This window comes from Salmo trutta, chromosome 9, assembly GCF_901001165.1.
Source record: "Salmo trutta chromosome 9, fSalTru1.1, whole genome shotgun sequence".
NCBI classification, from domain to species: domain Eukaryota; kingdom Metazoa; phylum Chordata; class Actinopteri; order Salmoniformes; family Salmonidae; genus Salmo; species Salmo trutta.
In genome coordinates, this window is record NC_042965.1 from 23,072,703 (window position 1) to 23,088,219 (window position 15,517).

At 43.0% G+C, this 15,517-nt stretch overlaps 1 protein-coding gene across 4 annotated transcripts in view; it reads right to left on the bottom strand.

Annotated features, from left to right (window-relative positions):
• LOC115200214 (coronin-1C-A) overlaps positions 1-15,517 on the bottom strand; it is a 64,822-nt gene that overhangs the window by 23,772 nt on the left and 25,533 nt on the right. For 3 of the 4 annotated variants that reach the window (XR_003879491.1, XM_029763075.1, XM_029763076.1), the window contains exon 2: positions 8,972-9,171. Coding sequence is in view for 3 of the 4 variants with exons in the window: in XM_029763075.1 (XP_029618935.1) it covers positions 8,972-9,171 (200 nt within the window). In the remaining variant the exon portion in view is untranslated. Of the gene's footprint in view, positions 1-8,971; positions 9,172-9,368; positions 9,440-15,517 lie in introns of all 4 variants that reach the window. The other variant, XM_029763077.1, reaches the window with a different exon arrangement.

Sequence of the window (15,517 nt, forward strand, 5' to 3'; positions counted from 1 at the left end):
GGAAGTAAACCTAGGCATTGAGTGACGATGAGAGGTTGTGTCTCTAGAGACACCAGTTAAACCAGGTGAGGTCACCGCATGTGTGGGAGGTGGAACAAAAGGGCTAGCTAAGGCATATTGAGCAGGGCTGGAGGCTCTTCAGTGAAATAAGATAAGTCACTATCCAAAACCGCAATGTACAAGGAATATTGACATTAGGGAGAGGCATGCATAGCCGAGTGATCATAGGGTCCAGTGAGTAGCTAGGCGAGCTGGAGACACGGCAATTCAGACAGCTAGCGGGCCGAGGCTAGCAGAAAGGCCTTAGAGGGACATGGCAACGGAAGAGTCTGTTGTAGCCCTCCCGGACGGTTACGTCGGCAGACCAGTCGTGATGGATCAGCAGGGCTCCGTGTAGGCATTAAAAGGGTCCAGGCCAATTGGCAAAATAGGTATTGTAGCCCAAGAAATTGGCTGATGGACCTCTTCAGCTAGCCGGGGTGGTGGGCATAGCTTGGGGCGAGCTCCTGGCTAACTGGTGCTTGCTTTGGGACAGAGACGTTAGCCAGGAGCAGCCACTCGGATAGCAGCTAGCTAGCTGCGATGATCCGGTGTAACGGTTCAGAGCTTGCGGTAGGAATCCGGAGATGAGATGTGGTAGAGAAAAAGCAGTCCGATATGCTCTGGGTTGAATCGCGCTGTGCAGACTGGCAGGAGTTGACCGGGCTGAGGTTAGCTGATGACCGCTAGCAGTGGCTGACTGACTACTAGCTAGTAGATAGTTAGCTGGCTAGCTTCTGTTGGGGGTTCCGGTTCTAAAGTGTAGAAAATAGCAGATCCATACCACATTGGGTGAGGCGGGTTGCAGGAGAGTATGTTGAAATTGAGGTTAAAAATATATACGAAGAAAAAAGATATATACATGGGACACGACGTCTGACTGCTACGCTATCTTGGATAGACCACCACACTGGGAGTGCCTGTGTTGTTGAGGAAGAAACACTCAGCTAAGCCATGATCAGTATAACTAGAGCTCCATAGCCTCATTCAAATCAGAAAGGTCATCTGTAAAAATCAGGAAGTAGTCTCCAAATCTATGGCGCAAAGTCACTTTAAAAGGCTGCAGTTGCATTAGACAACCCTGAAACCCTGATACTGCAGTGTTAATTAATGCAGTGGAACATTCCTGTTTGTAGAGTAGTATTCTCCACGCTGCCATAGAGATGTGTGTTCTCTAAACTTGTATGGAGACAGCAGCCTGAACCTACCCTTTCTCTGAAAGATTACATTTTGACAGTGGTAACCAAAGCCACAAGCCAAATCTTTCAAAACAACGAATGGCCATTTGAAACGATATTAACTCTTCTTAGTGTTTTAGAGCATAGCCTGTTGATGGAACATTAAAAGGAGATTAGTCCATGCTGCCAGCCAGTATGTAAGCAGATCTGAAAACATGGGAGCCTTTTTTAATCCTCAGTTTGCGGAAATTGCCCTTCTCTCGGCGCGTAAAGCAATCACTCTGTCCACTTTTAATTCATCAGTCAAAGCAGACTTTGTCCTACGAACACACCCTGAAGGCCAAATTGAAATAAAGTATTTTTTTTTTACGCGCATGTACACGCTGGAATTAGAATGCACAGGAGTAAATGAGAGAACCGAGACGGGCGGCGAGCGTCAATGGCGTCAAATTATAAAGTCAGTCTATTTTTCCCTTGCTTCTACGTGGTTCAATGCTGGTACAATAAACAGATAAATTGCATGGGTCGTTTATAGAAAAGGAATGATGATCTTCCTATGCTAAGTAGACTATAGTAGTTTAAATGTATTGGGCTGTAAGAAGGTTTCAGTCAAATAGGCTACATATTTGAAAACAATTGCAGCCTACCAGTGTTGATTTCGATCATAGTAGGCATATAGCCTAGGCAGGCCACAGCTGGGAAACTCAAGGAACTCCGATTTCAAGAGAGCATACTGTTATGTAGACGAACGAGACTAAGTGAATTCTATAAACTGCTCGGGTGTATTAGCTACAACTCTCCTCACGTTCGTGAGCTAACAACTGTTTAGCGCAGGTAGGTAGTTGATCCCGTAGGACATAAGGTGAGTCAAAAGAAACAATTCACAAGGGCTACATAGCGAATACAAATACAACTTAGTTGGCATTCGCTACACAGTGTGTGAATTGACCCTCTACTCGCGCGCAGATCTTGATGCCATTGACGGCTTTACTGTACAGAGTCAGGGTCACGCCAACAGTAGAATGATCCCTCAGAAGCCAGAGAATCAAAAGCCAGTCTAGCCCAATTAGGTATATAAACTATGAATTGCTGATGCTATGCATTGGCCAACGATAGGCTTTCAAGTCACTGGTCGGCCATATTGGCACTCCCCAGAAGAAGCAGTCCTCCATAGGAATGAATGGAATTCTACAGTATTTCAATTAAAATGTTAAGGACAAAATTACATGCATTTAAGTTTTTTGTTGTTGTAGTGGGCACAGTAACATTAGAAGTTAAAAAAAATTATACTTTAAGGAAAATGTTATATTTTAAAATGTTTAGCTCACATATTATTTAAACGTATGCATTAATGTGTCTAATTGAAAGCAAAAACAAAATGTAGACATTAAATACATTTCTATAGCTTCCAAAATATTTTTTACAACAGTGGGGGAGTGCCAAATGGAGGCGCGGTGGCTTCAAAATCGCCCCCGTCAGTGTATATTTAAATCATTGGTCTATCCCTGAGACACAGCCAGGGTCTGCGAGCGGGACAGGCAGTCGGTGGCTGTATTGAGTAAGGTGCATGGCTGTATTGAGTAAGGTGCATGGCTGTATTGAGTAAGGTGCATGGCTGTATTGAGTAAGGTGCATGGCTGTATTGAGTAAGGTGCATGGCTGTATTGAGTAAGGTGCATGGCTGTATTGAGTAAGGTGCATGGCTGTATTGAGTAAGGTGCATGGCTGTATTGAGTAAGGTGCATGGCTGTATTGAGTAAGGTGCATGGCTGTATTGAGTAAGGTGCATGGCTGTGTGATGACAGCCCAGAGGATCCGCTTCCCAAGACCATAGCAGAGTCAAATGACACGGGCCACCAATGGCCTGCTCTGGTTACAGGCTGTCAAAACCACAGACAGAACTTACTGTATATATCAGGCCATGGCTGGCTGACATTGGGGCCCCGCTGGACCAGACATACAGGAACACCACCAGGCTCTGTGTGTGCACGCGTCTGCTGCAGCCAGACATCTACTGCTGACCACTTATGACACCTAATGTGCTTACTGAGGGACATTAGAGACCAGAGACCCCGTTGGCTTCAACGAGTGTCTGACCTTCTACACTTTAATTCAACTAATTATGAGGGGGGTTTGGTCCGACATTAACGATGTCCCACTGGCCTAGGGCCAGTAAAAACATGTCATGCCAGTGGATCTCATTAGTCACTGGCCCGACATGTTTTTACTGGCTGTAACTTTTCAGCACATTTTAGTGTTCCAGTTCAACATTTACCTGCTCTGTCACAGTCTACCATTGTAGACTAAAGACGGAAAAGTCACGCTATTTGTATGAACAATATGATCAGCCGTTCATTCACGCTGCCGCAAGTCAAGAAGTAGGCCTACATGAGTTGATGCCTTCACACAGCACACGTGAGCCGTCCAAAGCAAAAAATCCACTCAGTTTATTTTAGGAAAAGTGATTCACAGAAGTAAACCTTCAATAGTGAACATACTAGCAATATGCTGGCTACTGTTGATAGTCTGCAAAAAGAAACCTAGCATTGGGGCTAGCCAGTCAATGTCTCGTTTGGAACGTCTGCCCCTTTAAGACAGTGTTGTATTTTGATGAGAAAAAAAACTCAAAATGACATTCTTTAAATAAAGAAATTCAATGCAAGAATAGGCTAATGACTTGCATTTAATTACATTATACCGTTTTTTCATACATCATAACCTAATGTAGCCAATTAATAGCTGAATATAGAGAGAACGCATGCCAACCTGCATGACCCCCCAGGAGTGGGTGTTCAGTCAACTGTTTACGGCCAAACACTGTCCAAATGCTGTTAATCTCCAAGCTGAGGGTAGAGCAAAGTGGTCTGAGAGCTTTAAGGCCCTTATATGGAGCTGAGCAGCACAGAGAAGTCCTGTCCCCAGAGGCCTTTGGTTTAGTTTGTGTTGTACACAACGCTATAATAACTGAGATAGCCTGCCAGCCTATAGTGAGGGTTGGGAAACCTCACTCAGGGAGAGCGGACACAATCATCTCAGTTGCTCAGACACTAACACCGTTTGTCCTCCCTGTAGTGAAATCTGAAAAGCAAATGTATGTTTATTTACTGTATGCAAAACAGACATTTTAACTGGAAAACAACCTTGCTGTTAAAAAGGGCAAAGCTGAAGAAAAAAAGGCTTGCCTGGCTGGCCTTTGCCATCCATCAGGAACAGCCTAGCTTCCAAAGGCATTGTAACACTCCCCACCCTATCCTGTTCTCCTAGGTCCCATGTCCTGCTTGTATCAAATATCTGAAGCCAGTTTGGATGCTTTCCTCTAAAAATACCCTTTAAAACCCCAAAAGGGATACTTCGGGACTTTGGCAATGAAGCCCTTTTTCTACTTCCCACTAGTCAGATGAACTCGTAGATACCATTTTTGTGTCTCTCAGCAACTTCCTTCAAACTGCATGCGAACTACACGACGAAGTTTGTGGCCACCTGCTTGTCAAACATCTCATTACAAAATCATGGGCATTAATATGGAGTTGGTCCCCAGTTTGCTGCTATAACAGCCTCCACTCTCCTGGGAAGGCTTTGCACTAGAAGTTAGAATATTGCTACAGCCACAAGAGAATTGATGTTGGGGGAATTAGGCCTGGTTTACAGTCGGCATTCCAATTCATCCCAAAGGCATTCGATGGAGTTCAGGTCAGGGCTCTGTGCAGGCCAGTCAAGTTCTTCCACACCGATCTCGACAAACCATTTCTGCATGGACCTCGCTTTGTGCACGGGGGCATTGTCATGATGAAACAGGAAAGGGCCCTCTGCAAACTATTGCCACAAAGCTGGAAGCACAGGATCATCTAGAATGTCATTGTACGCTGTAGCGCTAAGATTTCCCTTCACTGGAACTAAGGGGCTTAGCCCAAAACCATTTTTCCTCCTTCACCAAACTTTACAGTTGGCACTATGCATTGGGGCAGGTAGCGTTCTCTGGCACTCCAGAGAAGGGATTTCTACTGCTCCAGAGTCCAATGGCGGCGAGATTTACAGCTGACACTTAGCATTGCACATGGTGAGCTTAGGCTTGTGTACGGCTGCTCGGCCATGGAAACCCTCTTCATGAAGCTCCCGACGAACAGTTCTTGTGCCAACGCTGTGTCCAGAGTCAGTTTGAAACTCAGTAGTGAGTGTTGCAACAGACGATTTATACGTGCTGCAGCACTCAGCTGTCCCATTCCGTGAGCTTGTGTGGCATACCACTTGTTGCTCCTAGACGTTGTCACTTCACAATAACAGCACTTACAGTTGACCGGGGAAGCTCTATCAGGGCAGAAATTTGACAAACTGACTTCTTGGAAAGGTGGCATCCTATGATGGTGCCATGTCACTAAGATCTTCAGAAGAAGTAAGGCCGTTCTACTGCCAATGTTTGTCTATGGAGATTGCATGGGTGTCTGCTCAACTTTATACACCTGTCAGCAACGGGTGTGGCTGAAATAGCCGAATCCACTAATTTGAAGGGGTGTCCACAGCCCAGTGACTAACTAGCGCCAGTGGCTAACTAGCGAAACTAGAACTATTATGCTAGTTATTACCATAGATGTCCAATCAATGCACCAACACTAGTTAGCAATGGCTCGCGAAACTACCTCCAACTTTCATACTGAATGCAGATACATAAAAATGGTATCCACAAGTTCATCGGACTCTGAGTAAGTAGATAAATGGCTTCACTAGCAAAATCCCATAGTATCCCTTTAAGTAATATTATCCTCCTACACCGTCGCCACGGTGAGTACACCATCACACACACACATCACCCGGCCAATTAGGATATAGGAAAGAGCCAACAGGCACAAATAACAAAAAATGTGGATGTTAGATGCTACAGTATTCTATGGTACTGTATTGTCCGTCACTAAAAGAAGATAAATGACAATGAACTGTACATCTTTGACAGCTGGTTAATTTAAGGTCATTAAAACAACTGCTGCTGAGCTGACAGGGCTTTTGCTTTCTTTCTGTTCAAAATATAGGAGAGGTGAACACAGACTTGAGTTACTAACAAACCATTGAATTGATACAAAGATAGCACTAATTAAGATCTTCAGAATAGTGAATCTGTAGTATCGGTCTCCAACATCTGGGCCAGTCAGACTGCAGTCTCTCTCCCACTGACCACCACCAGTATGCACTGCTGCCTGCACTGCTAATCAACCCAGCTTGTCAGAATCCATCCAATCTCACAGCAAAAAAATCCCTGTCTGTCCACAACCTGAAACATGTCTATGTGATGCTGCTACTAAATATATGTAATATGTACACAATATGCTGCTGCTTTCTCCCCATGAATGACTAAGGGAAATATGTAGGCTCTCAAACACACACACACACACACACAAAAATAAATAAATATAACTGCAGGGTTGGGATTTGTAGGTGGCCAATGTGTGATTTCCCTGGATGTATGTGGGTCTGAGCTAGAGGTCGACCGATTAATCGGAATGGACGATTAATTAGGGCCGATTTCAAGTTTTTATAACAATCGGCAATCGGTATATTTGGCCACCGATTTGCCGATTTTATTTATACCTTCATTTAACTAGGCAAGTCAGATTAAGAACACATTCTTATTTACAATGACGGCCTAGAAACGGGGGTTAACTGCCTTGTGCAGGGGGGATTCGTTTTTGCAACCTTCGGTTACCAGTCCAACGCTCTAACCACCTGCCTTACATTGCACTCCACAAGGATTAACAGGCTGACTACCTGTTACGCGATGGCAGCAAGAAGCAAAGGTAAGTTGCTATCTAGCATTAGACTTATAAAAAACGATCAATCTTAACATAATCACATGGTTGATGATATTACTAGTTTATCTAACGTGTCCTGCGTTGCATATAATCGATGCGGTGCCTGTTAATTTTCATTGAATCACAGCCTACTTCGACAAACGGGTGTTGATTTAACAAGCGCATTTGCTAAAAAAGTACTGTCGTTGCACCAATGTACCTAACCATAAACATCAATGCCTAACAGCAATATTTAGACTTAGCCACCCGTTAGTGACATACGGAACCGTTCCGTATTTTATCTGAAAGAAAAAAACTTTTGTTTTCGAGATGATAGTTTCCAGATTCTACCATATTAATGACCCAAGGCTTGTATTTCTGTGTGTTATTATATTATAATTAAGTCTATGATTTGATAGAGCAGTCTGAGCGGTGGTAGGCAGCAGCAGGCTCGTAAGCATTCATTCAAACAGCACTTTTGTGCGTTTTGCCAGCAGCCCTTCGCTGTGCTTCAAGCATTGCGCTGTTTATGACTTCAACCTGGGTGGGTATAATTTGTGGAACGTTCCAACAGGAATCTATTCCAAAAACTTCGTAAATAACAAGGTTTCCAAAAAACAACGCATACAAAGTTGTATAGCGGCAGAATAAGATACCGGGTAGGGAGTGGTCTATTTCATTGCATTTCTCACTCATCACGTTTATTCCGAAAAATGTCTGTCCTCACATGTCTGTTTGCCTATGGACAAACATTAAGAATAAGCTACGTGGTGAGTTGATGCCTATTCGACAGCTAGTTAGCTAGGTTTGTATGCGTTGCTACTTTGTATGCGTTGTTGGTTGGCAACCTTTTACTTTACGTTTTTTGGAACAGATTCCTGTTGGAACGTTCCACCCCTTCAAGCCTATCAACTCCCAAGATTAGGCTGGTGTAACCGATGTGAAATGGCTAGCTAGTTAGCCGGGTGCACGCTAATAGCGTTTCAAACGTCACTCGCTCTGAGACTTGGACTAGTTTTTTCCCTTGCTCTGCATGGGTAACGCTGCTCCGAGGGTGGCTGTTGTCGATGTGTTCCCGGTTCGAGCCCAGGTAGGAGCGAGGAGAGGGGCCGAAGCTATACTGTTACACTGGCAATACTAAAGTGCCTATAAGAACATCCAATAGTCAAAGGTATATGAAATACAAATCGTATAGAGAGAAATAGTCCTATAATTATATAATAACTACAACCTAAAACTTCTTACCTGGGAATATTGAAGACTCATGTTAAAAGGAACCACTAGCTTTCATATGTTCTCATGTTCTGAGCAAGGAACTTAAACGTTAGCTTTCTTACATGGCACATATTGCACTTTTACTTTCTTCTCCAACACTTTGTTTTTGCATTATTTAAACCAAATTGAACATGTTTCATTATTTGAGGCTAAATTGATTTTATTGATGTATTATATTAAGTTAAAATAAGTGTTCATTCAGTATTGTTGTAATTGTCATTATATAAAAAAAAAAGAGGAAATAATCGGTGGCGACCTTATGGTCCTCCAATAATCGGTATCGGCAAAAAAAAAATAAAAAAAAAATAAAAAAAAAATAAAAAAAAAATAAAATCGGTCGACCTCTAGTCTGAGCAGTAAATTTCGCTGTGTGTGACGTGCCTGGTTGTTCCCTGCAAACAGGGTGTGTTGGAACTGACTCTGGGAAGGAGGGGGGCTGGCCAAGGCCAAAGCCACGCAGACACACACACACACACTCCGTCATGTCCCCAGGGGGAGGTGTGTGTGTGTGTGGGAAGTGTGTGTCAAAGCCACAGATGTTGTAAGGACAGGTCAAACTAGGCCAAAGCCCAAATCTGCTCAGGCAGCAATAGCACATGCCCATATGAATGTATAAACCTCTGTTGCTTGACATAAGTTTCCTTGCGAAACCCACTGACAGATCTACGCAATGCAGTTTTTATAGTCAATAATCTGACTCACCTTGTTAAGAGGGAGGACCAGGAAGGCCCCGCCCCCGCTGGCCTCTATGATGATGGCGACAAACTTGGGGTTGACGGCGCAGAACGAGCTGTCCCATGTGACCCGCGACACTCTGATGTCATCGTAGCACTGGTCATTCTTCAACGCCTGGCCAAAGACATGACGGAATTTGCTCGCTCGCACAACTCGCCTGAACATATCTGGATAGTGGGGGGGGGAGAGAGAAAAGTTGGGGTTTAAGTTTGTTAACTGTCACTCACAATCAGAGGGAAAAGACAAACCAAGCAGTCAGGGATTTTAGGCCAATAACATCTCAAATGACAATTCTTTAAACAAAACAAAAAACAGCATTTCACAAGGTGCTACATGGCTGAGAAGTAGAAAGGCTGCAGCTCACATGTATACGTGTTTACTGCTTGTGAGACATGGGTGCCTTGAACGTCCTGTCCCCTAGCTGTGGCTGCTACTCTGCAAGACAGATTGATTGCATGTGTGACTGAGCCCTTTACACATTCCCCTCCCAGATGTGAGGCTCAGCCTCAGTCAGACTAAGCATGCATCCCAAATGGCACCCTATGGGCCCTGGTCAAAAGTAGTGCACTATATAGGGAATAGGGTGCCATTTGGGACGTCCCCTAAGGTTCTACAGCAGCATAGTATAGCCAGAGAGAGGAGCCATATGACAGATCAGACTAACCCTCCTTCCCCATCCCTCTGACACACAACCAGGCTGACATTCAGCAGACATGTGCCAGCATGGGCGCCAATTATCTAGAGTTGAGCAATGAGCATAGCTCAGCTGTATCATTCCTTTGTTCCACCACCAGAATTAGGCCTACACTGGCTATTGTGTACTTCCTCATACACAGGCAACGAGGAACTAAATAATAACAGAGTAGGCAGAAATTAGGCCAAGAGAGCAAGACCGAAAGAGATGATAGCAAAGCTGGGCAAGCAAAGCCTCCCTGAGTGAATTCCTGGACTGGAAAATAATGTTAGCTTAGGCTTTGCCATGAAGGTTAAAGTGTAATCACAGTCTAATAAAACCAAGAGATAAAATGCTTGGCAGAGAGAAATGGTAATCCTCAAATAACCTCAGATATCTAGGCATATACATGGATATTTCTTTAAGCCCCACCCTAGCACATTAACATGTTTGACATAACATTCCACACAAGGCTCACACCTCATCACATTTCATTTGTTTTTCTTTCATCTTGCATTATGCCAACTATCAAACAACTTAGAAGTACAAGAACCATCTTTAATCCATTGAATAGCTCTACTTAAGTGCCATTTCCCAACGAAAATAAAGACTTTTCCAATTCAAATATAAAACAGTCAGGGACTTGGTAGGTTGTTCAGCTGGAATTCTCACCCAGGAATAAAATCTGTTAACAGATGAGGGCGCTTTGGAAAACATGTATTTTTAACAGCTACAAGTGAAGTCACATCTGAGAGGTCAATAAGCAGTAACCTAGTTTTCAAAGATAGCAGGAGGATAAGGGCAATTCCATGGCAACAGAATTACATTGAGTCTCATCTCTTTAAAATACATGCCAAACAATAATTCCAAAGTTTAAAAACCATACAACTCCTGTAAATGTGGTGTAAATTCTTAAAAGTAGTCCTTCTGCATAGAGTTGAATGGTTGGTTAAACTTTGGTTTATCAATCGTTTTTGTTTGGAATACATTTTAAAGTGAACAAACCGTGTCTCAGAGTATTTCCGTTACCATGGAATTGCCCATAACTAAATCACAAAACTGGGCCACTGTCTTAGTTTATCAACTAAGCCTATAGTACCTCTTGCAACAGAAAAGTGAATGCTGCCATCATCCTGTCATTGAATGCAAAGACAAAACAACCACCTTGTGTGCAGACAGGTGTAAAACTATCGTATGGGCTCGAATTCATGTTTTTGCGCGATATTCCAAATGCCTGTATCGCAGAATCAAGGTTTTTCTTATATTTTATTTTTATGAGTGTTTATGGCCGCTGGTTCTCATGTCTTTTTGGTCTGGTCTCGTTCTCACCTTCTGTGCACCTTCCCATTTACACCAGAGATCTGTATATAATGACGATATGCTCATGTCTCCGCCCTGACAATGGGAGTCGTCCCAAACACGGGACGGCAGGCGACAAGTTTAGGTTCAAAATAAGCAACAAGCGCATAGACATGCATTAAGCTTAATTTGGACCGATTTTAACGAGAGTGAAACTTCTCACAAGCCCCTCACAACAACAAAGACGAGGGATCACTTGTTCCGCTCTGACAAACGGTTTCAACACGCTCTTTGCATTTGAGGTTTAGTTAAACAGAAATCTGTCATATGGACACAAACACATGGAGATATTATTTTACTGTAATAGAGAAGTTAAACAGGATATGGTTCAAAATGTTATGTTTAAACTCAAATTTCGAGCAGAGCAGACTACTAAAATGGATGTACCAATGAACATTCATTCTGAAAAAATTAAATGCTCAATGTCACGTGCGCATTACGGTACCATATATCGCTAGCAGAATTTTAGTCAAATAAAGATTGTTTTACAAGCTGTTTAGTCTTCTATAAAATGTGCAATAAGAATAAAACAATTATATAAGGGATTGGCAAATCGTTCTCATTCTGAGAAGGTAGGCCACTTGATTTCAACATCTGAACAAAGTGGAAAGGCTAGCATGCTGTTCAAACAATTGGAGACAGAAGGTTGTGTTCATAACAATTTAACTGTTTTGCCTTGTTAGCTGAATTCAGAGCTTGTGAAATTATACCTAGATCCAAGCTGGCTAAACATGAAATATAAATATTAGCTGGCTACTCACTAGCATGTGGGCTTGTGCTTGAGAGATCGTTTATGAGACCGGTACTAATGCCTGCTACATTTTTTATTTCACCTTCATTTAACCAGGTAGGCAACTTGAGAACAAGTTCTCGTTTACAATTGCGACCTGGCCAAGATTAAGCAAAGCAGTTTGACACATACAACAACACAGAGTTACACATGGGGTAAAACAAATATACAGTCAATAATACAGTACAAAAATAAGTCTATATACAATGTGAGCAAATGAGGTGAGAAGGGAGGTAAAGGCAAAAAAGGCCATGGTGGCAAAGTAAATAAAATATAGCAAGTAAAACACTGGAATGGTAGATTTGTAGTGGAAGAAAGTGCAAAGTAGAAATAGAAATAATGGGGTGCAAAGGAGCAAAATAAATAAATACAGTAGGGGAAGAGGTAGTTGTTTAGGCTAAATTCTAGATGGGCTATGTACAGGTGCAGTGATCTGTGAGCTGCTCTGACAGCTGGTGCTTAAAGCTAGTGAGGGAGATAAGTGTTTCCAGTTTCAGAGATTATTCGTGAATGTGCATTATTCATGGTTCTGGTTAAATTTGTTACAAAAATTGCATTTTTATAGACGGACCTGAAAGCAAGATCAGTGATTACAAAAAAAGCAGGTACAACTATTTCGATAAAATATTAAATTAGTAGTGGGTCTTATGGTTGTGGAAGGCATATATTCCGCCGAGGTATAATTACACAAGCTCTGAATTCATTTGTTGTACAGTTGTTGTAAATGTAAAATACACTGCATTTAAAATGGTCAGCAATAAACTAAGCTTAGAGAAAACATTTATCTAGATATATTTGTTAATCACCCATAAGTTTGAAAAACATTGAGATATGAGTTTTACGCCATATCACCCAGCCCTAACTCTCGGTTCACTAGATTAATACATCGTTATTCAACAACTCAAATCACCTCTCCTTTTACACCTGATTTGGCAACTAAACACAGACTAACTTCAACAGATGAAATACAGTGTTGCTGAGGCAACCAGGTAAGGGAGAAGAAACTAGGTCCTACATCATATAGCCACATCCCTTCTCTGGGACATAGTATGGCATCTACAACTGTTTAGTTTAGCCTGAGAAAGAAGTCTCTCACTTAGAAGTCTCTCTCCTGAGATCCTCAAAAGGTTCTACAGCTGCAACATCCTGGCTGGTTGCATCACTGCCTGGTACAGCAATTGCTCAGCCTCTGACCGCAAGGCACTACAGAGGGTAGTGCGTACGGCCCAGTACATCACTGGGGCTAAGCTGCCTGCCATCCAGGACCTCTACACCAGGCGGTGTCAGAAGAAGGCCCTAAAAATTGTCAAAGACCCCAGCCATAGACTGTTCTCTCTACTACCGCATGGCAAGCAGTACCAGAGTGCCAAGTTTAGGACAAAAAGGCTTCTCAACAATTTTTAGCCCCAAGCCATAAGACTCCTGAACAGGTAATCAAATGGCTACCAGGACTATTTTCATTGTGTGCCCCCCACCCAACCCCTCTTTTACGCTGCTGCTACACTCTGTTTATCATATACGCATAGTCACTTTAACTATACATTCATGTACATACTACCTCAATTGGGCCGACCAACCAGTGTCTACGTAGCCTCGCTACTTTTACAGCCTCGCTACTGTATATAGCCTGTCTTTTTACTTTTGTTTTACTTACATATTGTTCACCTAATACCTTTTTTGCACTACTGGTTAGAACCTGTAAGTAAGCATTTCACTAAGGTCTACACCTGTTGTATTCGGCGCACGTGACATATAAACTTTGATTTGAACTGACCTTCAGATCTGTGTATTCTAGCCATGATCAACTGATATGATGCACGACCACATAAGCAGAGCTATCTACTATTCACATCCTAATTCACTGACGAAGCAGGGCTTGTGGTGGTGCCGGTGTGTCAGAGGCGAAGTGAGAGGATTTACCCAGGCCAACATCTGTCCATGTGAGGTTATCCCATTATGGTATGGAGTTCTAGGAGTGTGTTGAATTACATGAGGCTTAGTTGATCAACTTACTGATATAAGTTGATGCATGTGGCTTTCTGGCCACTTTCAAAAAAAACTATTTAGGTGTGCCAGTTTACATGCATATCTGCCCTCTCATTGGCTAGATAGAGCAGATGCGCATGATCTCGTATTCATTCAATCATTGAGGACATGTATTTCCATTGTTAGAGCGGTCACTCTTATCTTGTCAATATAGTAGATAACCTTTGGTGTCAGTCAGGCAGGAAGTCCTTCCTGTGGAGGGGTGTGGCACTGACACAGGCAGATAATATGCAACACTACTTCCACTTATAACCCTTGTGGAATACAAGCCCAGATCCTCCCATCACCACCCTCCTCACCATGCTACAGGCAGTCAGGCACACAGCCCATGTATCCCCCCATGCTGGAGCTAAAGGAGGGAAGGACCTTGGCAGTAAAAGTTAAATGGGTAGGCTATACATTCAATGAATTGTTCTGCTATGCATTTGTCCTTATGTGTTACATCTATGTTAGCAAGTGGAATTAGCCACACTGTTGGAGCTAGAAACACAAGCATTTCGCTACACCCGCATTAACATCTGCTAAACACGTGTATGTGACATAAAATTTGATGCTGAACCTCACCTTCTAACCTATGATCTTCATACTCCAATCTGCTTGTTTCTCAAACCAACACAAACAGAAGAAAACGGGAAATTGTTCTTCCTCAGTGTGAGGGCCGTTTCGTCAAAAATACTCAACAAGGATGACTTTGTTTTAGGGAATGAAAGCCCCCAAGACCCGCTCTGCCCACCCTCTCACTGGGGATCTACGACAGTGCTTCTCTGTAATGGCAGGCAGCTCTGTAGTCACTTAAAAATCAACCACAATTTCCTCTGGGAGGCCCAATGCCTAGTCCACCGGGTCCAAATCAACCCAAACAGACAGCTTCTCCTGTTGACCTCTTCATTACCTCTTATCATGCTTCAGGCTCAGCCAAGGCCACCCTACTATGGAACAGTGGGTTAACAGAAAACAAACCCCTAAAATGTGTTCAGAGAGACTGCTAAGACATACATGTAGCTCAGTTGGTAGAGCATGGTGTTTGCAACACCAGGGTTGTGGGTTCGATTCCCACGGGGGGCCAGCACAGAAAAAAAATGTATGAAATTGTATGCATTCACTACTGTAAGTCGCTCTGGATAAGAGCGTCTGCTAAATGACTAAAATGTAAATGTAAATGAATAACAGGAGGCTTACTGAGATTGTTCCACGCAGAGCTCTGAAAATGTATGTCATAACAGCTGTACGAGCCAATATGGCCACCTAACAACACTTAAAGCCTCACAGGATGTCTTCCATGGTCCTCTATGGCTTTTCCGCACAATACGATTGTGTGCTGCTGGTTCATAAACTGATGTAGAGGGAGAGAGAAAAACCCACATCATTTGAACAATCTAGCGTATTGTCCTGCCAAAAGTATACACCCACTACAGTCAGTGACACAGGACAGATTAGGCCTTCAGCCAGCTGGGAGCTGTGGGGAATTGCCATGGCATTTGGACATTTGTAAATAGAAAAATTGCATAAAATGTCCCTAATCATTTGATGTTTTGGCATGTCGGCCTGAAGGTTGGCTAATGCCAATCAGTTTTAGGGGCACAGTGGGCAGTGTTTCGCACCATCATGCCGACCTAAACCGCACCGTGCTAGCACAGTAGACCTA